Source organism: Syngnathus scovelli, chromosome 8 (genome assembly GCF_024217435.2).
Source record: "Syngnathus scovelli strain Florida chromosome 8, RoL_Ssco_1.2, whole genome shotgun sequence".
NCBI classification, from domain to species: Eukaryota; Metazoa; Chordata; class Actinopteri; order Syngnathiformes; family Syngnathidae; genus Syngnathus; species Syngnathus scovelli.
The window spans coordinates 13,711,178-13,734,627 of record NC_090854.1 but is presented as its reverse complement, the minus strand read 5'-3'; the positions used below and the strand labels follow the sequence as shown (position 1 = coordinate 13,734,627).

Genomic DNA, 23,450 nt, shown 5'->3' with positions numbered 1-23,450 from the left:
TATGACATATGGGGTCAAAGGTAATTTCGACGTATGCGCGTTGCTTTGGCGCCAGCTATTTCGCGGGATAATAGGACAACAAGGCGCTGTATATTTTAAATGTATGCGGAGGAGGCTGTTTGTCCGTGAATTTAACGAGCTGACACTTAAAGCAATTCCCACGCCTAAACCTCGAAGTGGCCGGACGCTTCCCCTTGCTGATTTTTGGGGTGCGTCATTTTTGCGGCTAACGTAGCGTCTGGAGCCCGAGGTGAGCAGTGGTTCTGTTGCTCCTTGTGTGGCGTCTGTTCCAGACCAGTGTTGTGATCGACTGTTTTAGCTTTCACCCCCCTTTCCTACGTATTGGGTGTGCATTTGTGTTTTTTTAAAACACGACAGTTGTGGTGAGTCAAGATGCTTGACTCAAGCAGGAGCATGGCATGTTTTTTGCGTGCTTGCTATCAGTGCTAACTTGCGCGAGCTAATTAACATGGATATTTTTTCCTCATTCTTTATCGCAACATCTGTAAAGTCAAGTGACTTGATATTTATTACGTCATTCACAGCGCTGGATAGAGTGAAGACGTCATCTCCTTGAAATCTGAGGTATCTATTTTAATCACATCTTTTTTTATGTGCGCCCTAAAACAAGTCTTAAGTTTGTTTTCAATGCGGGTAAGACGTGTCGATGTTTAGAATCGTGTCTATTTGTTCATGAATGTTAACACATGTTGCTCAAGTTCATTTCAAAGTAACTTAAAAGGCACTTAAGTACTGTCGAAACATGATACTTCAGAGGTGGGTCATAATTAAATAAGGGATGTTGTCAATACTGATCAGCAAAAAACTCTTATTTTAATTAATAGGGAGGAAGGGTCAAGTCAAGCTGACTAAGCACCATGCAAACTATTATTTTGAGACTATTAGTTTATGATGATACAGAGCTTCAGACTGCCCCCCTAAATGTAATAATAAAATACAGCAATGTTAAGTGTGACTAGCTTGTATGTTTTGTCCCGGTTCTTTATCAGGCCGCCTTCTCAGTTTTACTATTTAATGTATGCCAGAAAGATTAAGGCACAGCTGTGGAGCCTTCTGTGCGAGATTGTGAAATAAGCCACCTCCAAGGTCCCTATTCTTATACGACTCTTGGCCGCTCTCCTGCTCAGCCTAGCCTGTGTGACCTTGCAGTCTTGACTGAGATCAACTCTTACAAGCAAAGAGTGTCATAGAAGCCAGTGAAAGCAAGATAACGGCATAGCTCAAGCTACCTAGCTAATGACATGTGCCAAAGATGCCTATTCTAACAGTGTGAGTAAATCTCATCTTCCTCCAAAATGATTTTGTTGGTTAACCCCCGCCCCATCTTCTTCATGTAGGCCGTGCAACGGCAAGTAACAATGATGGCGTCAGCGGAGCCTCCAAGCAGCTTCAGCATTGTCCCTTTGCTGGAATGTCTGGAGGACAGCACCGCTGGACGCCCCGAGCAGACTGACGCCTACCTCACCATTGCCAAGTAGGTCTCATTGAGTTCTTCATCAAGTTTACCAGCCCCCCCCCCCCCCCCCCTTTTTTTTTTTTTCTTCTTTTTTTAATGCATTTGTATTTATTATCTTGCAGTCGGCTCAGTGGAGATGAAGGCCGTCAGTTTCTTCCCGACGTCACAAAGCACTTTTCTCGCTTGGGTAACGCCATCTTGGTAAGTCTTTATTTGAAAGAGAGAAAGCTCACCTTTGACAACGACGCTTCCTAGCGAACCGCTGATGTCCTCTGCAGAGTCATGTTAGCAGTCCGCATGCTGAGCTGAGCCAAGCTGCCCTACAAGCTTTGGGATTTTGTGTCTACCATTCGCATGTCGTCAGTGGAGTGTCTGGTACGTTCAGTTGTGTGTGTCCGTTTGAGGTTTTTTTTTTTTTTTTTTAACTGGTTAAATGTTGAGCTTTCAGATTTTTACAAACTAAGGCCACAACCATCCCTGATGCATTTTCCATTTATTTCACTAGGGAGAGATGAATCCAGATGTGTTTTAGTACTTTTAATAATCAGTGAGGTCACAAAACAAATTATACCTGCAAGTCAAGGCATCATTGTATTTTCCTGTTTTCCCAGAAACCTTCACCTCAGAAATCCTATCCGCACTTTGCTCCGTGGTGGCCAAGTCAGCGGAGAAAAACACTTGCACCAGAGCGTTATGGGTTATCTCCAAACAGAACTTCCCTGCCGATATGGTTGGCAAAAAGGTGAGAACGGATCCGATCAATGGTGCTGCTTTCCGGCCAGGCACTGTATATAGTGTTTTGTTTATGATGTGCTCAGGTGGCCTCCATACTCAGCACCCTGGAGAGTGTTTGGAGAAAAGGCGAAGTGCAGTCAGTCGTCATGGAACATGAGGCTTTGAATGTAGTCATCAGGTAACTCATACCTTTTCATCCATTTCATGAGTATACTTGGGGTGTACAGACTTTTTCTGCTTCCCAAAAGCTAACAGGGGTTGCAGTTAACTAGGTCTTAGTCAGTCTGCTTTTAAAAGCCGTGTCTTGTATTGTATCAGAAATTCACCCCCTAATCTTTTTGTTGCATGGCTTAAAATATTCTGTGTATTGCCATACTTCTAGCGTTTGAATTTTTTTTTTTTACCAGACCCATCTTATGTTTGTGTATGTTGCTGTATTTTGCTTCCATGGCTTAGTGAATCAAAAGAGTAATTCATGCACATGGATTTTTTTCCTCACTTGAATGACATGCTCCTCTGCCACAGGTGTGCTTTAATTCCTCAAGGAAAAGTTTTCATTGTTTTGATGATTCATTTTCCTGATGCCCGTAGGTTGCTGGATCAGGTTCCAGCTCAGATGGGCGAATCGGCAGTGTGCTGGGCCAAGCTCATCATCCCCCTGGTGGTGCACTCAGCCTCCAAGGTGCGCTTGCGGGCGGCAGCTGCCATGGAGATGGGCCTGCCTTTGCTGCTGCAAAAACAGACGGAAGTAGCTGCCATCGTCGAGCCCTTGATGTCCACAGTGGGTAACCATCATCTGGAAGTTAAAACTAATCTTAATGATAAAGTGGCTTTTTTGTTTTTTCTTTCTTCACAGAAACTAATTCCAGAGCTACAGAAGCTTTTCATGACCAAAAATGAAATGAATGTCCTCAAGCTCTGGCCATTATTTGTCAAACTTCTAGGGAAGGTACGCTTGTTAGTTGTTGTTTTTTTAATGCTATACATATGATTCTTGTAGCTGCATTTTACAGGTCTTCCTAATAATTGAAATTCGGTACTTACGTGTGCAAGTGAATAGTTGTACTTGTTGAGGATTTAATGCATGTCTTAGTAAGGATCATCGTTTATTAATGATGTGTAGTTTGATTGGAAACCCTCGTGTTTGCTCTTCAGCTGCTCCATCGAGGAGGTCCCTTTATCAACTCATTGCTTCATCTGGAGGAGCTGGGCTTTCGCAGCTCCTCTCCCACCGTAAAGAAAATCGCCTTCATCGCCTGGAAGAGTTTGATCGATAACTTTGCTCTTAATCCAGGTAAATCGCACCCCCCCCTTCCCCAGTTGCGTTTGAGCTTCTCTAACTGCATTGTTCTTTTTCTTAAAGACATCCTTTGCAGTGCAAAGCGTATGAAGCTTCTCATGCAGCCCCTCATGTCAATCAATATCCGTACCGAAACTCTGATGCTTACCAAGGTGGAGGTTTGGTGGTACCTTGTGGTCCAACTTGGCCCCAATTTGTCATCCCACTTCGATTTGGTAAATTAACTTTAATATTTTTTTCCCTCAAGCCTTCCTTATTTCATTAGAATCCATGCGTCTTTAAAAGTAGTAATAACTGTTTTCTTTCACCTCAGGTGTCACTCCCATTGCTACAGTGCACCATTGGCTCTGAAGGCCACTTGGCACCAGTCACCCCTGCCAAAGGTCAAAATGGCATCGGAACGCCCAACACGCTCAAATCTGGTACTTTCCCAAACCAACTAGATTAGGCCTCTTTGACACACACAATTAGTAGGGGTGCAAAAATAGACCAAATTGTCTATCATGTGTTTGATATTGACTCCAAGAACAATTTGTCTGAATGTCACGACATTGTACTTTTTTTTTTTTTTTAACGGCTTTATTTGTGTCCCAGCAGGCCCACAGGCCTTCAACAGCCTGACGCCCAACGCATCACGATTAAACTTGAACTCCAGCATGCAGCTCGGCTCCTCCTTCCCCTCCATCAAGTTGCTGGGCCTGGAAATGCTGCTCCACTACTTCCTGGGTCCTGAGGTAGTTGCCACGGCGACCGAGAGTAAGCTGGTCCTTACACTCGGTGAGTGCTCCACTTTACCTTGACAACTGTATGGCTTGAAATTTTGAATGTAGTAGTAGCAGCCCCTGTACTCTGCTATAAAATACTTTTTGTGTGGTTCTAGAGCCTTTGAGGCATCCGCTCTTGAGTGCTACATCCTCTTTCAGCAAGCATGCTGCTGTGCTCATCTCCAATATCAAAGATGGCTTCAAACACGTCGGCAAGGAAGCTCCAGGTGTGCCTCATGATATGATTGTCGCTTTGGGTATGAGAGGTCCGGGGTTCAAATCCTGGACGAGCCCCAACATCCTAAAACCTGGCTGTGATTTGTTAACCTAAATTGTCAGTTGCTTTTTCACAAATTGACATGTCTTCTAAAGTTTTTCCGACTTGCAATATTTCCACAGATGCTCTTTTGGCACTTTTATGGGATCATCTTGTACATTACGTCACGCTGACCATCGAGTCTGGTAAGTACTTGGTTCTTTGTAAAAAGCAGTTAGTGTCGGAGAAAACTGTACATATGTGTATACTGTTTTATATATTTCGAGACATTCCTGATTCATTCTTTATCAATGCCATTGTGGCCCGCACACTACGAGGAGGGTTCTTGAAGCCATAGTTCCTTCCCACATGGTGCCACATAGAGTACTCACGATTGGGTCAGGGTCTTAGATCATTACGGAGGCAGATAGAGAGACCACGCCCCCTGCCTCTTGCCCGACTCATTGCCACTGTCATCAGTTTAAGTCTGAGCATTCAGTTGTTTGTACACCTTTGATGAGAAACAACCACTGAGGGGTTCTTCCCCAATGATGACGGCCCCTGTTTATCAGTCATGTGATTCTGTAGTAGGGGCTTGTTTGTGTTCGCTAATGGTTTGTTGCTGATGGCTTTGTGTCTGTAGGAAGTAAGAAAGACCGAAACGGCAGTGAGGTTCTGACCCTCACGCTTCAAGCTCTGCAGAACATTGTTTGCTCAGAAGCGCTTCCTGCAGACAAATTGCTGGTAGGACTGTCGCCATGTTTCTCTTCAACCAAGGGATGGGCTTTCAAAGCAGGGTCAGGAAACTGAAGTCACATGAGCATTAGGTAAAGCCGGTCGTGCAAATTGAATAACAAAAGAACTGAAGAGGAACCGTTAAAACAAAACCAAACAAAAAAATCACGACAAATGTAACCAACTTACTATTCTCGGGCAATAACCGGGCTGCAATTGGCGAATTTCCACAAATGATTCATTCAAATTTCACAAGTACAATACGTATTAACATTAATATTGTAAATGACATTTTTCAGTTAAACTACCCTTTAAAACTAAATGTCTGACACATTATTTTACCTTGAGGGGGTGTGCACCACACAGCCTGGGCTAAACCTAGCTCTGATAGCTGGTATTGCGTCAACAGACTTCCTCGACACCAATTGCTACTTTTCCATTAGCCAGGACTTTTCACCCATCTTGTCGTAAATTGAGAAGTTACGAAACTAGCTGAGAAACCTACTGAGATTCCATGAATAGGTGATAGGTTCTACAGGGGGAAAAAAATGAATCATCAAATTTGTTAATAGCAAAAACAGGTGTTCACTGTATATCCCTGGTTTCTTTCAGGTTCTCTTCGAGAGCACCGTCAAAGGCATGCCTCCGCGCGTCCTAGGCTCTGCCTCCTACCAAGTGGGCAAGATGGATGTGCTGAATGTAAGCTTAAGGCCCTCCTCTTCCTTCACCAGTGCCATATTGGAGACCACTTACACTTGTTTCTCCTTAGGGAACACCAGCACTGTTCCTCATTCTTCTCCTATTGGACAGCAACATGTTGGCGTCCTACATCGAAGACGCCAGGTGAGAATTTGTTTCCTTTGAATGGTAGATGGATACTTTTGTTTTCCAGCAGGGAACATTGTTAGTTTTTTTTTTGCAGGTTTTATCATTGCTTCCAGACACTGGTGGGCTGCAGCCTGTCGGGCCCCACCTCCCCACTAGCATTCGCAGAGGCAGTGTTAGGCGCCATTGCCCGCAATACCTCCTCCTTGCAGAGCAAGGAGCACCTATTGAGGATGTGGAGCGTTGTGGTCGCTCCGCTCACAGACACAATCACACAGGTTGTTTTTCTGCCTCCATGGTGGTCTCATGGCCACTCAGCACTAAGGAAGCGATTTTCCTTGAGTATGTTTATCATAAATAAAACTGCTAATCTTGTTGTAGTCTAACGAAGTCAACCAAGGGGACGCTTTGGAGCACAACTTCAGTGCCATGCACTCAGCCCTGATGTTCCCCGTCACTTACCTGCTGAGTGGCTCGCCTGAGCAACAGGTTTGCTAACGCAAATGTTAATCCAGCAGGTCTGTTGAGAGTGTCGTAAATTGAACTCCCCTCTTTACAGGTGGCCCATAAGTCCATGCTGTCTTCTTGGTCCAAACTGTACAAGGTGTTCGCACGCTGTTCGGCTCTGGTGGTTACCGCAGAAGAAAACATCTGCTGTGAGGAACTCTGTGTCAAAATGGCCGCTAAGCTAGATCGAGATGCCCTCACAGTAAGACTAATCGTACCTTCATAATCCACTTTCGGGAGGAACAAATAATTTTAACATGCGCCGATTGACCATTGTTTTTTTTTTTCTTTTGCTTCAGGTTCCATCCACGCTGACAGCTTTTGCTTGCATGCTTCAAGTCATAGTGGAATGTGTGGACTTCTCTCCCTACACGCCACAGTTCCAGCAAAAACTCAAGTGTAAGTCCATTTATTTTTAGACTGGACATGATCAGGATTTTCAGTCAGTGCTATTACTTAAAAAAAATAAAATAAAATCGCCAGATGGTGCAAATACTTTTTTAATTTATTTTTTATAAAACTGGCTAAACATGTTGCAACTCATAGTCAGGCAAGTCAATGGAAATGTACTCGGCCAAGTTAATGGTGAACATGCAACCTCAAATGACAAATATTGTCTGATCAGTTGAAAGTACTCCTTTTCAACTTCAGAATGTAGTTTAAACTTTTTTCCCGTAATAGCAAACTGGTTCAATTACCTAATCTCTGCTTCCTCTTCCTGCAGCTCCTCACACTCCAGTAAACTGGACCAGGAAGCGAAGCAAGGCTCTTGGCAATCTCTTCACCTTTCATTCACTGCTTGTTCAGTGTCTGGATGTTTACCTGGCAGGGGAGGATGTGCCATCAGAAACCACGGGCATGGCGCTGCTCTCTGTCTTGTCAACCCTCTTCACCAACCTTGTGACAGCTAACGCTGTCAAGGAGGCTTTGACTGTCCTCATCCCGCCTCTCGTTGTTCTCTACAAGCAAGCAACATGCGAGCCACCCAGATTTACAACGCAGATTCTTGGCAAAGTAGGTTCTCTTTAGCTCATTTGAAAATGTAATTAGTAGAATTAACGTTTTGCCTTCCGCAGATGGAGAAGCTTCTGAGTGAGGTCTTGGTCTGCATTCAGAGCCGCTCCAACTTAGCCAATGACGATGACCTCCTGGCTCTGCTTTCACCCTTGCTCTGTGTGCTGTTCCTACACAAGAACAAGCAGCACCGCACAGCTGTCACCCACTTCTGGAATTCCACTTTCGCTAACGCAGTAGGCCTGATCTACCCGGATGAGCTCAGGTATAAACTACCGCCTCTTACGATCATCTGTCCATCATCATTGGAGGTTACTCTAGAACCATTATTAGCCTAGCCTTGGTCCAGGAAAATTAAATTTGTGTTTACGGAATTTCTTCACAGACCAGTTCTTAGTCAAGTGAAGCAAAAGATTCCCATCATTCTTCCTGGCTTTGAGACTGTCAGTATGGCCGAAGAGCTCAGTGGACAGTTTTCCGTGAGTTATTGTGAATTTTTGACTCTTCTCTCCTAGTGTTTCTCTTACATGCCGTTTGTTTCTTCAGAGCGAGAGTTCCCAGTTAGAAACCAAACTTAGTGGTGTGCCAGTTGTCTCCACTGGGAAGAGGGACTCGTTGCTGGTAGAGACGGCTGAGCTAAGTGACCAAAGCTCGCCGAGGACCTCCAAACCAGTTTCTGTAAGTCTTAAATCAAATCTGAAGTTGCGCCTAAGCTTCCTTCCCGCCTTTTGTTTGAGGATTTCCACACTTCCTTTGGCAGACAAAACTGGACTTTGGCTCTCCCAGGGCTCTTTGTAGGAAAGTCCTGGACGAGGAGGCCTCTGTTGACTTTGTCTTCATTCCACCTGAACCAAAGGAGAGAGTTTTAACGGAACATCAGAAAGAAGTTAAAAGGACTAAAAGGTATAGCTTGTCATTGATTGGATGTCATTGGATCCCACATAAATGTCATAAAAGCTTACTTTAAAAATAAAATTAACTTAGGCTATTGATGTATACTTTGTGACATAGGGTTGACATACCTGTCATGTACAACAACCTTGATGCCTCTTTGGATGCTACAGCATTCACGCAGTACACGCAGAGCCAAGAAGACTCTTTGTAAGTACTAAATTCAATGTTTGACATGAAACAAAGCACAACTTGAAGATTTTTTTTCTCCATAGGAGTCATTTAACATCTGAAGATGCCAACAAAGTTGCCAAGGAGGCTTCAGCTGAGGTAAAGAAACATTCAACCAATAAAGATGATGGATCTTGCACTTTTTTTAAATCCAATTTTCTTTGACTACAACTTTTTCAAGGTCCTTAAAACTATATAATGCCATTTATGTTCGCTTACAGACGTCTCAGGAGACAAACAGAGATCCTGACGCTCATCCAAAAGAGACTCGAGACTTTGCCACCCTGAAAGCCTTGGAAAGTGAGTCAGCGAAGGAGGAACAAGAAATCATGCCCGAGTCAATGGATATTTCCATGGAGGAAGATGTCAGAGAAGATGAAGATGAAAAACACATCAGTCCTAATATGTCAAGCTCTTCAGATTTAATTTCTGGAACACCCCAGAAGTCCAGTAGTGGCAGTCGTCGTCAGTCTTTCATTACCTTGGAAAAATATAATGAAGGAAAGCCTACCAGCCCCAGTTCTGCATCCTTCTTCACAGGTACCCTTGTGAAAACCTCTGGTAGCTTGGACTCAAACACTCCCTCCCCGAAGGCCTCCCAGAAACCCACTGAACAAAATTCTCAGCCATCCTCAGAAGCACTATCAAAGTATCCAGTGAGTGGCCCTCAAGAGTCACCGCAAAGGCCCATAATAGACACGGAGAGAAACTTTGAGCCTATAAGACTCTCTGAAAGGCTTACTAGTAACGAATCAGAAGTTGCTGATGTCATCCCTGACACTCAGACTGAAAATGTCATCTTGGAGAATACAGTGTCTTCTGCATCAGATGACATGAGAAGTTCAAATCTAGAGGAGGATTCTCAAGACACTGGGAACGAGTCACAGTTTTCTGAGTCGTTCACCTCTCCGACTGAGCCGAGACACCGCAAGCACAGTAAACATCTACCCCCAGGAGAAAGTCCAGTTGACTCGAGCACACCACAGAGCAGACCCAATACGCGTAGCAAGGTGGCCAGTGAAGAAGAAAGTCGTAAAATACAACTGAGGTCTCAGCGTAACAGCAGTGTCACAAGTCAGACTAAGTCTCGAGGTCAACGACACAAGGTCAGGCTGTACAGCAGTACAGGGAATCTCCTCACTGAAGCTGAAAACAAAAAGAGAAGATCTAGATCGCAAGAATCAAGTCAAACGGACCTGCCTGTATCTGAGACGGTGTCCAGTCAACATGACCTGCAATCAGTCACACCTCCTAATTTAGATAGTCGGCGACGGCGAAAGAGAGGTAGACTTAGCAAATGCGTATTGAAGCCTAAAGAGGAAGTTCAGACAGGGACGGAACAGCTTGAGGAACTGTCAAGTCAAACAGACATATATCCAGACAGTTTGGTTGATTCCGAAGGCAACTCACAAGAAAATTGCAGCCAGCCTTTCAATGGTTTGCAGGATCCCAAAGAAGGTGATCTTAAGCCTGCCTTAAGGTCTACAAAAATGTCCATTCAATCAGACACCCTGGCTGATTCTGAAAACCAATCACAGCAAAATTGTGACCGACTTTCCGGTTCTCTAGTGGAGTCTAAAGAAGACAGTCAGATATCGGAGAAAAGTTCCAGTCAAACCGACTTAAAAGCACACGGTCACGTCAATCAAGAATCAGAGGTGCAACATGACCTGCCTACCAAGCCATTATTGGAGTCTAAGGAGGATGATTCGATGAATCCAGAGATGATGTCTGGGAACGTATCCAGTCAGATTGACTCGGAGTCAGTCCCTGAGTATGATACTGAAAGGCAGACACGGGGAAAAATTAAGAGAACTTCCAAATCCTTATCAGAATCTGATGAGTTAAACCTGCAACCAATGTCCACTCGACCAGATTCACAATCAGACATCGGGTCTGATACTGGAAGGCAGACACCGCGAAAACGTGGCAGACCTTCAAAAATATCGAGGCGGAAGGCAAAAGTTTTGTCCGTTGACCAAACGAAAACAGATGAACATACGTCAGGTTCTCAAATAGCTGGAACTGATGGTCCATCGCAAGAAATTGAACCAGTAGAACTGGGGAACAAACTGGAAAAAGATTCTCAAAAAATTGCTTCTTTAATCCAAGAAGAAATAAGTGCGGCACCATGCATTCTTAGCAATCTGGACGAAGTCGCAAAAGATGAGCCTGAAGCTGAACTTGGTCAAGATTCACAAGAGAGTATGCCATCAGCCATTGATCTTCCACAAAGTAAGGCATCTCCAGAGGTAGCAGAGGGTAAGAGTATACCAAAGGCCTTATCCAGAAAGCAGAGCAAGTCTCCTTCTCAAGAAAATAGTCCAGCGGAAAATAAAGGTCGGGCAAGAAGGAGAAAGGTAACTGAGAATCGGTCAGAGTCTAGTGCCATTTCCACGCCAGAAAGCTCCCAGTCTTTAGATGTTACAGGATCCGCAGATACTCCTCAAGGCAGGGGATCAAGACGAAGATCTTCCAGAGTGTTTGCAGACAGCACAGAGTCAGTAGAATCTGAACTGTCAGAGGCCAAAGAAAAATATTCTGTGAAGGGACGGAAATCCCAAGGGACATCACCAAGTCTCGCCACTGGCACAGCTGACATGGACCTTATTGTCACCAAGAAGAACTCTGAGGATCCAGAATTGTTAAAAGCACAAGAGAATTCCCCCAAAACCCAAGATCCAACACTTTCTGAACCACCAGAGATGCCTAAAAGGAAGGGCAGGGCACGAATCTCTCGAACTCAAGTAAAGTCTGCTTCTCCACCAGAGAGTGACACTGGAGACTTGGAATCATCTAAAATGTTGGAACCAGAAGAGTCTGCCGCTGAGGAGAGTCAGGAGAACTTGTCTTTGGAGGTATTTGCTGCGGACACACAGACTCACCCTGACGAGGCAAAAGACAAGCTACAGGTCTCGGAGTTCTCATCTGAGGAGACCACAGCTATAGTAGTTGAACCTACAAAGCTGTGTAATTCGGTTAACGAAAAAGACTCAGTTGATCCAGAGGAAAAAACTCAGAGTTGCGCACTTGGACAAAAGCAAGAAGAGTGTTCAAGAATCGTAGATGAGCTTTTAAAAGCTGCGGAGTGTTCTACCACAAATATTGAGAAGACATTAATCCAGATCTTAGAAGATGGTGAATCTCTACATGAGGATGTTAAAGATGACAATGTACCTTTAGAGGAATTCCAAGATGAAGAGCGAATCCAGATGTCGAACACAAATGACAATCCAGAAGGAAAAGTTTGTATCGCTGAATCAACAGGGAGCGCTATCTTCCAGGGTTCTCCAGATAAGCTGAAGGACCTTGAGGCTGAGTTGATGCCGGATTTGGTCCAGAGCCCGTGCAGTAATAAGGCCAAAGGAACCTGGTCGCCTTCAGCCTCCCCATCAATGAGCATTCTCAAAAAAGGCCAGAAGAGACCTGTGGAGGAGGAGACTCCTTCACCCATCGTCAAGGTTGGTGACATTTTATCAACTGAAAAGATTTTTTTTTTTTTTTTAAATGTCAGCCTAACAGAGCCCATCTTACTTTGCAGTCCAGACGAGTGTCTTTTGCCAATCCCATTCAACGTCAGGAGACTGCTGACGACATTGATCGCCGTAGTCCCGCTGTCAGAACAAGCTCCCCCAAAAGAGCCAAAGTTGCCAACCTGCTCCAGCCTAAAGTACGAATGCTACCAACTAGTTTGAACTCAACGATTCTTAAAAGTTTTTACTTTTCTGAATGGGATTTAATTTGCAACCCACCCTCATTTTAGTTTGTCACCACTCCAACAAAGGGTACGCTGCCCATGAGTCCCAGGAATCTTCACAGTCCGACTTTCAGGAGCTCCAAGAAATGCCTGGTATGTGCACCAATTAAAAATCATTTTTGCTGAGAGAAAAATACATTGAACTTTTTGCAACTTGTCTCCAAGATTTCCAAAATGTGTCAAGAGCGTCAGGCCGTTTCCAAAAACTGCATCTATCCCTCCCTGGTCGGATGTGGCGCACCCATCGAAGCGGTGCTGCCTCAGATATCATCCAGTATTTGGTGAGTACAGATGAGGTCGCCTTTATGCATGGGCACGTGAAAGAATTTCCAGAGGTGGCCACTTTACCCAATTTTAACGCTTATTTGATGATGATTTAAGACAGTGACACAAAAAGACAACCAGCAGATGTGAATATTTTTTCAAGACTTAAACAAAAATCACTTGACTTGAGTCTCATTGCTGCCTACTGCATGATCATTTTTTAGTATTTTTAAACATCCACATTCGGTCCTGAGCGTAGTTGTCATCACCCTCGCAGGTCCCGTGGGTTTGGGCAGCTCGTGCGAGCGCGCAATATCAAAACGGTCGGCGACCTCAGTGCCCTCACTCCCAATGAAATTAAGACGCTCCCCATTCACTCGCCTAAGATTTCCAATGTCAAGAATGCCCTCAAGTCCTACGAGCAGCAGGTATTTGGATCATTTTGCTCCTTTATTTCCACCTACAAGAGGTGACTTGCATGACAACTGCCCCTTCAGAGAAAAGGCCGAGGTGTAGACGAGCTGAAGAGTTTTGTAGAGATGGAAATGATGACTTCTGAGCCAGAGGAGACGAGCACAAAGCCAAACCAAGATGAAGATGAGAAACCCACTGACATTTTAGGTGTGTACGCAACTGTTGAGATACCAACAGATTTGTTTTTGTTCATGTTTGAGATGCAGATTTTTTTCCCCAACCTCTGTTTGCAGCCACAGAATTGACTGATGAGCCTTCTGCTCCGGCCAAGTTGAATGAAGAGTGTAAGGTAACGTCAGACCCAAGTGGGTCTGGAGTCCCCGAGGACCCGGGTCTCCAGGCCCGACTGGATGCCCTCGACTGTGCCGTGGCGCCGCCCCATTTGAGCGACTGCTCGCCTCAGCAGCTGTCGGACATCCACGAGCACCTGGCGCTTCTGATGAGGCGGGTCATGTTTGAGATGCAGAGCCGCCTCACCCCCATCAATGAGCGCCCCTGAGCGCACCATGAACTGTTGACCCTCTTGCACACTTTTATAAAAATAGCCTAATTAATATTTTACCAAAATGCTATCATGTTGATGATTTCATTCAATGTTTTTTAAAATTTGTCTTCAAAAGCAAATGCACCAAATTGAACTGTGACCCACATGCACCCGTATTGCCGAGTTGTACATACATTATTCCTCACGTGCTTGTAGAATGTTTACAATGTTTATAATATGTAGAAACACTTTAGATTGTCTTTTTTGTTCTTTTTGATGTCACATGCACATAAGTCTACACGGTTTTATTCGTACCTTTTAAGTACTACAAATAAAAAGTTTGGACAGAATGTGTTTTGAAGAGAAAGGGGTGACTGTTATTTTTGTTCGGAGGCGCTTCAGTAATCCTGCATCGGCATTTGACACAGTAGACCACTAGAGGGCAGGCTTTAATATGAAAAGAAACTATTGGGTTTGCGTTAGAGACACCAGGGAATTTTAGGATCGCTTTTGGGATAACGGTGAGAAGAGAATAGAATAGAATGATCAGGGCTGATTTCAGTATGGAGCAGGACAGGAAATGGCCATGAACGCGCAGAACTGGTAGTGGATAAACCCCCTTTCCATCACCACCACTACCGCCAGGATCTGGTGTTGAAACATGAATGGGTGAAAGCCACGCTTGATAAATCGGAAGCGGGGAATTTCTGCTTCAAAATAAAATCATATGACAAAAAAAAAAAAAAAAAAAGGCTTTGGACAAACAAAGTTGATCAACTGCACCACGCCTCTGTACAAAAGAATGACGTATATTGCTCTGGCGAATCAGGGGGGGAAATTCGTCAAAATTAAAAGATGTGACATATATAGCCAAGGCTACAGGATCAAATTCAAGATTATAGCAATTTTTGCCGTATGTGGAGGTTATCAAGTCAAAAGTAATATTAGCTACATTTCTGCGCCTCTCGAATCCCGTAATTTCTGCTGTGAAGGGTTTGTAATTACTTTTACTTTGAAATCGCCACCCAGAAGTCGCGCACACAAGCTTAACCGCTAACTTGCCCTCGGCTTCAGCGGCGTTCGGGGCTACAGTCAGACAAGTCAGTGTGGCAAGCGGCTAAGGGGGGAAAACGGGTCTGCCTGGGGGAAGAGGAGTCCGTAAAAACCGGGAACTAAACCGGCAGAAGCCTCGGCCCTTTTCCTGCGGAGTTCCCACCGCTCGTCTCCTGCAGGCTTTGGCTCCCTAAATCTGGGCTCAAATCTGCACGGTAAGTAGCCGAATCCTTGCTCACCTTACCGCATCTGTGTCAATGTTCGTTGTTCTCTCCCTCGCTCTGTCGCCTCTCTTTTTCAATCCAATTAAACTCCCCGCAACGAATCTGTCTCTTTTCACCCTGCGCCAGAATTGACACAATTCCTTTAAATAACATCTGTTGGTTGGATGAAAAAAGAAAAAAGCTAATTAATCCTATTAGTGGCTGCATGTGATACCCGTACCGCGTCCTCCGTGCACGCATTATGCATGTTAAAACGAGGAACGGGTGCTGAAAAGGATGGGGGTGAGAAATGGAGACCTTCTTTCCATCCCATTATGCCAACGTTACATACAACCCATGTTGTACCAGGTACCGTTGCCCAAAACGCCGCAAGGCCTTGCGGTATACACACACAGTGGCTTCGGATGCGCAGGCTCGCCGGGGAGCCGCAACCGGTTGACAGCGCCTCTGCAGCCGGCCTGTTTTGGCTCTGCTGTCTCAGCCCGTGGGGGCCAAGCCAAGCGTGGAGGGGCGGACACGAGCAAGGCGTGGCACGCGTGAAGCATGACGCACATATGGGCGTGCGACCCCTTCCTCCCTCGAACCCCCCTTGACCCCCTTACAGTTGTCATTGAAATGGCTTACACATGTGAACTGTGGTGCGATTTATTATAGATGCAGACTCTCGGTGTGACGTCAACATTAGGAGTCAGCAGCAATGTATTTGGATCTGAAGGGGTAATATAGACTGCAGAGCTGCGTCAAAGTACACCTAAAACCATACACTCCTCATGTATGTCATGAAGATTCATGCCTTGTTTATGAAGAAATTAAGCTCCATGTTGAGAAAAAGGCCTTATCGTGCAATTGATAACAAAAGGGAAAGGAATTTCCTGGATCTGCACCAAATATGTAATGGTTGCTTCCTTGGCCCATGCCCCACCCGTCGTTGCAAAAAAAAATATTACTACACCCATCAAAACATAAAGCTTGCCTCGAGACATAAAATGCAGGTGGTACCATGTTCTACCAACTGCCTAGCTACTAAATAAATCAAAATATAATTATGTGACAACAGATCACAGCATCGCACCCCTATTTGTTTGCACAGTTGTGAAAATTTTGGGACCAGGGACTTCTTTCTGCAAGGCAGAGCAGCAAGTATCATAATACCGGCACAAATTTTGAATTAGTGGGCGGCACAAATTAATTCGGTGATGAATTTTCTCCGCCTGTGTCAACCCGATCGTTTGAAGGCAGTAAACATTATCACGATTGTTTTGTTAAAAAAAAAAAGAAACCAAATTCATACCTGCTACCCGCACAAACTCACAAAACCCATAAACAAAACCAACTGAAAACCAACTACTCATTTCTTCAGACCACATAATGACATTTCAACCTGGAATGTCAAAGTGCTCTTTCTGGTTATCATCATCTCGAAAGGAGTTGATCTGACATGAGTTCTACAAAGTTAGTGTCTCTATCATCTAGTAGTCAATGGTGTTGTTTCAACTTAAAATGATGTGGTAGAGAAAGCATGTTTAGTTGAGTGTGTAATGTTGAATGAATGTCGGCAAATAATTGATACATTTTAATTCCAGACAGATTTGATTTTTAGTTTCCCAAGTGAGTCATTTAAGGAAAATAACTTAAGATCGTTCCACATTATAAATCAAATCACAATTTATACGCACGATGGAGAAAGACAAGGCTCTTTCTGCTGATTTAAAGCACAGAGCAGTTCAGTTACTTGTGAAAGGAATGAAAAATGAAAACATTTTTGTCCTGTTGAAAATCTTTGTGGTTTATAAGAAACGTTAGAATAAGTGTATAGTTGCTCGTACTGGGCCAACTTGATCCATCGGAGGTGATGTGGAATAATTCGGCCAGACAGGAATCCCCGAGCTGTGGTAAAGTGGGGCATAACCCAGTCCCAGTAGTGTTCCAAGTTAAGTGGAGTATAAAAATCCTCGCTGCCCTACTATTTTAGTAGCAAGGCTGCTCGATGACAGTGCATGGCGCTGGGTCGCGTGAATATGTGTTAAATGACAATTAAGCAGAGAGGTCACTGGACTGCTGGGGCTCATTGGCTTGGGTCATGCAGATACATTATCCGACTCGTTTGGTTCTCTACAAAATATCTAGTTCATTTGACTGAACCACTCGGTTGACCTCCGAGGCATTTTGAAGCCCGGTTTGGGAATCAAACATCTGCTCTCCTAGTCCCATGACCGATGTGGTACTTCCTGTGGCAGCGACGCATTCACGCTGGGTTCGAGGGCTCCTCTGGTGGTCGTAATACTGACGTTTTTATGTCTGTCACTCTCTTTCTCTGTTTGCGTCCACTTGTCTCCCGTGTGGAAAAGTCGTTTCTCCTCCTCTCAGGAAATTCCTCTTCATCCCAGGGGTGAGGCCGAAAGAGAGGGTGTGAAGGAAGAGCAGATATTAAATCCGGATGATAGGAAAGCTTTCCACGGCTTAATTTCGGTTTTTACTTTTGATGGATGAAGTAGGAAAAAGAACACATTTGAATAATACCTGGAAAAAATGCTAAACACGTACAAAAATAGATCAGCATGAGGAAAAAAAACAAATCTGGTAATTTTTGTTTTTTGATACAAATATACTGAGCACAAAAAAATACTTATCAAGTCCTTCCTCACATTTTCATCATGTTTTTTGTGTTTTTTTAAAATTATTTTCCTTAGATAACGACAACTTGAACTAAACAAAGATTTTTTCTATTTTCAAAGGTATTTTTAGGAGTAAAAAGTCAATCTTGAGATACACTTGCTGGTGTTTCACCCCCCCCCCCCCCGTCCCCCCCCCCCCCCCCCCCCCGAAGTCTTTCAGTTTTAATTATAACTATTCTGATTCATGTCGCCATATTCAATTCTTAACTCGGAGGAAACTGTAAGAACCAAACAAACCTAACAAGAAGAATAATTGGATTTCAAAACATAGCGCAAGCTCAGATCACACAAGGGTGACGTAATAATGTGTCATTGTTGTACACGTCAGGCCACACGTGACTCCCGTAACAGCTGCATGTTTTTTCTTTGTCCTTGGACTTAAAACGTGAGCGATTATATGTGTGTCCGCATGCTCGCATTGTGGGTGTGTGTGTCCCATTGCATTTTTTGTGTGTGTTTATTGTTGAAACAGGATTCTGGCGGGACAATGCAATGACTTAGTCTTGTTTGTGTGTGCACATGACACACAAGTAATGGAGTATCCAGATGAGGACCTCTTCTATCATTTCTGTTTATTGAACTCGGTCAACAAACTAAACAATTCAATTGATTCCTATGTTGTATGCACTTTTTTTGAAAGTAATACAATATTCAAGTTTGCTGGGTTCCACCTTCCAGAGGTGAGGGGTGTTATCTCGTTGTTATTCCAGAAGACATTCCACTCATCGTGTCCATCGGTGTTGACCGTGACCTTGTGTTGAGCATGGGCAAGAACAGGCTGAGGGTTTAGCTGGCTTTTCCAAACGGAATCTAATTCCAGACAGATGGAGCAGCGTCCTGGCTGCTCTCGCCCCTTGGAAAATTGGGTCTCATTTCTGTCTTTTTATTTTTTTTATTCTTTTTTATTTTTCCCCACCGTGTTTTTCCTCTCCACTCTCGCCAAGCCTCCCCCTCTTTCGCTCTCTCTCTCTCTCATTCTCACTCTTTTTGTCTGAGTTGATGTCTTTTGGCCCGTATGGAGAACCAGGAGCAGGTTGTGCAGCTGGGAATCAGGCCTCTTTCGGACTATGCTCACTGGAATCAACGAAAATCTCCCATCAATATTAAAGACCCAATTGCCAATGTTTTTATGTTTTTACTCAAGAGAGCTGGACCACCAAGGTTAGGCCTCGATGGTCTAGTTAGCCATCTAACCTACCGCTTAGAAGTTGTAGATCCATCAGTCTACCTGTAAACATGGTTTGTACCACCAGTTTGTGTTCTCGAAAAGCTGTGGTTCTACTTAATATTGGTAAGAATAAAAAAACCGAGCACTCTACCTTTCCCATACCCGCAGGCATAATTTAAGATATCTGAAGGATTTATTGACCAAATGCAGATACATAGTTGCGACACTAGTTGGCCGAAAATTGCATTGTTGGGCCTGAACGTCGCCTTTGTCAGCATAATTATTTGTTCTACTCTGTCAACATTAAAGCTGTCCAGCCTGATGTTCCTTCCAAAACTGAAAATGGGCCAAAAAGAACATCTGCAGGTCCTTGCGGCTCTGTAAAGAAATATTTTAATCCCAGCTTCATAGTTTGTCTTTTGAGTGTCTAAACGATATATAAAAGTCGCTGAGCCTGAACGGTGGAGCTGAGGTGTTGTTTTAGCATGTGCAGGAGTGGAAGCAGGTCTGGAACAGTGGCTGTGTTCTCTGGCCGTATACCTTTTGGGTTTCGCCACACATGCCCGTGCACGTGAAACGGCTCCAAAACAAACCCCGGTAAGCTTCTGACGCTGGAGGAGATGGAAAGTGCGTGTGGGTAGCGTGTCACGAAGAGTTATCATCTCTTGTGTGGCTACAGCGCCACCATGTGTCAGTATGTACCAACCCACAAAATATAGCTCTGTCAGCTTTTCTATGGGTTCTTATCAAAACTTAAAGAGCTTGAGGCTTGCTTGTGACTTGCATGTACTCCCACCTCTGGTCGCTACACAGATTTATTGTATCTTTTTTAATTTTAATTTTTTTGCCGAGTACTACATGCAGCTGGCATGGATAGACATTTCTGATGACTAAAAATATGTAAATAATAATCTTTGCAATAACACTTGAGTTTTAGGCTTCTGTGTTTTAACATTATACTCACTTCAAAGTAAACATCTTCATAAAAATATTCATATAAGGGAGAGCCTGTTGTCGCTCTCTTTTGGCAGCTCAAGTGCCTCTCACGGCCATTAATGGCTGCTCCATTGCTCCATTGGCAGTGAAGATAAGGGCCGATTCACTCGCTATTGTCACACTCGACAGCTCTTTTTTCGTACAAATTTCCCACAATGATCACGCCATCTATCTATTTATTTATTTATTTATAGCCCTCTTGATGATTGAGTCTTGGGATCCATGTGTTATTTTTAACAGAACAAGGCTATTTTGTTCCATCAGAATTCATCCCAAGTGATTCTGGGGGTCGAGTTCACGTTTGCTTTAAGTTCAGGTTGTTTGTCTGAAAAGCGAGGTGAGGTGAGTCTTTAGAACTTGTTGGAACTGGAGCCAGTCTAATGTTGTTTAGCTGAGTCAGTCATCATATGCACTCTTATTAAATCATTATCTCCATAACTGTTTGTGTGCCAGATCCAGTAGCGATATACTTAGAGGACACAGCAAGAAAAATACAAATTCCATCTCTATTTGTTCCCATTTTTGTCTTGTGTGTTTTGGGTAGGCTTGGTCCCAGATGTAGTTTTTGGCCAACGTGGACCAGAGTGGAAATTCATTCTGTGAGATATTTAGCTTGGGTGTCACTGCAAATCCAACCCTCAAAGTACTTTCATGAACTTGGAGCTGTAAGAGTTATGGGAGCATTTTATGGGTGAAGATTTTCCAAGTGGCCTTTACCACAGCAAAAACATGTTTCGTCACATTTTTAGCTTACGCAAGGTTGGGCAACCGACATCCCACGTGCACAAGACAATAGGTCAATTATTAGCATTTCATGTTTTTAAGGCCACCTCTCAGTTATGGTTTCCTCTGGAGAGCTGTTATGGTTGTAAACTCAAATGAATATATGATCACCTTTTACATCTGGTTTTGAAATTCGCTAAAACTATTCAAATATGTATTTTAAAAGATACATTGGTAACAAACACATGCTTGTAATACAAATAAACAAAAATATTCTGTAAGAAATGCTGATAAAGATTTATTATTGTGAAAAATAAAAATCTTAAAATACCTAAAAGTCAATTGTCTGGCCTGGCACCTGGGTTGGGGGTTGAAGCATATCGCAGTAGCCCCGTGCCCCCCCCCATTCTAGCTCCGCCATTGGCCAGGAAGTTACTTATTGAATTGTGAGGGATAGTATTGCAAAGCATTGACGAATGAATAAATTTACATAAACATCTGCACTCGGTGGGTTTGATTCCTGCGGCCTTCAGCTGCCGCCAGACTAAACTGTCTCCTCGCTGGCCTAAATAAGGTGCGTTTGGCTAGGGGATGGGGGAGGGGGTGTCTACCACCTCTATGCTCAAGCTTCTCAGTTACACGCAACACTCACACACGCAAACATATACACACTCACTCAGTGTGTGCATCCCTCAGGCTGAATGGAACTCATATTTCCCACTTATGTGCTGGTCAGTGAACACCCCCACCCCAAGACAGATGACTTCTCGGATCTAGAAGGTCATCAGTTCTTTGCAGTTGCCCCATTATAGTTTTGCAGATGACGCACTTTTTCCATAACTCTGTGACGCTTTTGTGTTGAAAAGAAAGACATAGCAGATAAAACACGAGTCATTTTTTTTTCTTCTATCCATTTAGGAAAAAACAGACAACATATCAAAGTACTGTAATACTTTGGTCAGATTGGCTTTGAGGGTCAGGGCACACATAGATATTTCGCTTAGCCTATTTGAACCGACAAAATTTGTGACCTGGAAGACATCAATAATTCCTTATTGGGGAAACTGTCACCACTTATTGAGTTTCCCCAAGGCGTTTGCTATGTGTGAAAACATTTTGTGGTTTCATATCGCTTGCTCTTCAACAGCAACACAGAAGCCATCAAGAAATAAATTTTCGGCTGTGTGACGAAAATCAAAAGCACGGATTTTAGGATTTCCCCTTCAGCAGTATATACACTCAGCCAAATTTAGCAGAGAAGTTGTTTAGCCTTGAAAATAACACATCTAATCACATCCAGATGAAAGGGCAAACAAAAACAAAATAATTGCAAGATAGTTGATGATACGACAACACGCAACAAACATTATTTTCCCAAAGTTTAACCGGTTTTCTAAGAACCCTGAAAAAAAAATCATTTGACCATCCCAAAAAAGAGCAAATGTGCAACTATAAGCAGATTTGTGGATGTATTAGCCAATTTTTGCAAATGCTTTCTTGTAACTGTGACTCATGTATTTTTTTAGGAAGTGTTGTGAAGATATCACATGCACAATGCTAAGACTGAAACTAGACCAACTCCAAAAGGAACCCATGTAGCACAATCAGTTATCAAGTATCGTTCATTGACTTGTGTTTTGTGAATTTTGAGGATCTCTCACTTTCAATCAGTGGAAAGCTGCTGAGATCGACATAATAATTTGAGGCAAATTTTTGTGTTGTATAATAGCAGTCTGTGTTGCTGACTTAGGTTCGATGTGACATACTTTCTTCCCCCCGTTTGTGTACGCCCCTCCCTCCCAAAAAGAAAACGAAAAGACAGAAAGTAGGAAAAGGTCAGAAGCAATTTTACGACTGAGTCTGTTTGGATGACATTTTGATCAAATTAATTGTGACGGTTCAATGAAGCATGACTGATCTCCGCTGAGTCAGCGAATGACGACCTGGAAACCCATGAAAGGCTTGCAGCCCAGTCCTGAGGCTTTTGACTTTGGGCTTAGAGAATTAGTCACGTAGGAGATGCTACACCTTCCATTTCTGAGGGAATTCCATTGAAGCTCTGAAGGAAGACTGGTGACATGGAATTCGAGATGGTTGTTTTCAGAACCTTAACGCTAGAGGCAGCTGCCTGGAATTGTCTCATCGCTGCCTTTTCTGGAAGGCAACTAGCAGGTCGCTTGTTTCAGCCAAGGCTGAATAACAATTTCATTGGTTGTAGAACTTTAAAAAAACAGATGTAGAAGTTATGGGAGGCCACGGCAAAGCAAAGTTTTGTAGGGACTTGACAGAGATTCTGTTTTGTCCGGAAGGAAATGTCAGATGCTTCTGTTGTCTTCATTAGTGGAACCAGATCATCCAGATGGAGTTCTGCGTGAATCTCCGTATTGAAAATACAGTCACAGGAGTTTGCCTCCTTGCCCTCATCTATCCCCTTTTTGTATGTGAAAAGGATCTACCAAAAAAACAAAATCCAAATACCAAGCTGCCTTTGTGTCCTGCACACGTGGAGGTTATGTAAACCCTTAAACCGACACAACTTTGGGGGGTTAAGTGGGCCTGGATCTCAGCCAAAGAAACATCTCTAATTTGCCACTGGTGGATTTCTTAGTTTAGAGGAGCACTTTATTGGTCCCTTGAGGGAGATTCCACATATTTCACATTGGCCAAAAATAGACACATCCTTTAGAAGTGAAGGGAAATGACTGGTTGCATACGAATAAGTACCTCCTAAGCTTTTGAAGGTTTACCTTGCTCAAAAGGCTCCTTGGAGGTGCACAGCAAGCCATGGCACCTACAGTAAGTCCTTAGGAAGCCCAGAGAGACTAAGCTCCTGCGTGCCACCCTTTGAAGTTGGTCTTATATAAAAAAAAAAAAAAAAATCTTAAATAGTAATTGCA

General features: G+C 43.6%; 2 protein-coding genes across 8 annotated transcripts in view; both read left to right on the top strand.

The window, feature by feature from the left end:
- Positions 1-5: 5 nt before the first annotated feature.
- On the top strand, positions 6-14,081 carry rif1 (replication timing regulatory factor 1). 5 transcript variants are annotated; one of them, XM_049727128.2, is made up of 37 exons: positions 6-250; positions 546-585; positions 1,149-1,290; positions 1,359-1,495; positions 1,600-1,678; positions 1,756-1,852; positions 2,089-2,219; positions 2,296-2,390; positions 2,804-2,993; positions 3,069-3,161; positions 3,368-3,506; positions 3,576-3,727; positions 3,826-3,934; positions 4,110-4,289; positions 4,393-4,503; positions 4,676-4,738; positions 5,176-5,276; positions 5,880-5,966; positions 6,037-6,110; positions 6,190-6,370; positions 6,474-6,581; positions 6,652-6,801; positions 6,899-6,998; positions 7,324-7,613; positions 7,676-7,878; positions 7,999-8,092; positions 8,160-8,291; positions 8,374-8,516; positions 8,625-8,714; positions 8,780-8,834; positions 8,957-12,196; positions 12,277-12,405; positions 12,499-12,585; positions 12,658-12,773; positions 13,034-13,184; positions 13,254-13,377; positions 13,464-14,081. In XM_049727128.2, the coding sequence occupies exons 3-37, from the start codon at positions 1,258-1,260 to the stop codon at positions 13,727-13,729; spliced, it is 7,530 nt and encodes a 2,509-aa protein (XP_049583085.1). In that variant the 5' UTR covers positions 6-250; positions 546-585; positions 1,149-1,257; the 3' UTR covers positions 13,730-14,081. The 5 variants fall into 5 exon arrangements, with proteins under 5 accessions (XP_049583085.1, XP_049583084.1, XP_049583086.1 ...); XM_049727127.2 differs by having other exon boundaries at positions 4,107-4,289; XM_049727129.2 differs by lacking the exon at positions 1,149-1,290 and having other exon boundaries at positions 4,107-4,289.
- Positions 14,082-14,768: 687 nt separating this feature from the next.
- raph1a (Ras association (RalGDS/AF-6) and pleckstrin homology domains 1a) overlaps positions 14,769-23,450 on the top strand; it is a 31,066-nt gene continuing 22,384 nt past the window's right edge. For 2 of the 3 annotated variants that reach the window (XM_049727133.2, XM_049727134.2), the window contains exon 1: positions 14,769-14,982. The gene's annotated coding sequence lies outside the window, so the exon portion shown is untranslated. The remainder of the gene's footprint in view (positions 14,983-23,450) is intronic. The other variant, XM_049727132.2, reaches the window with a different exon arrangement.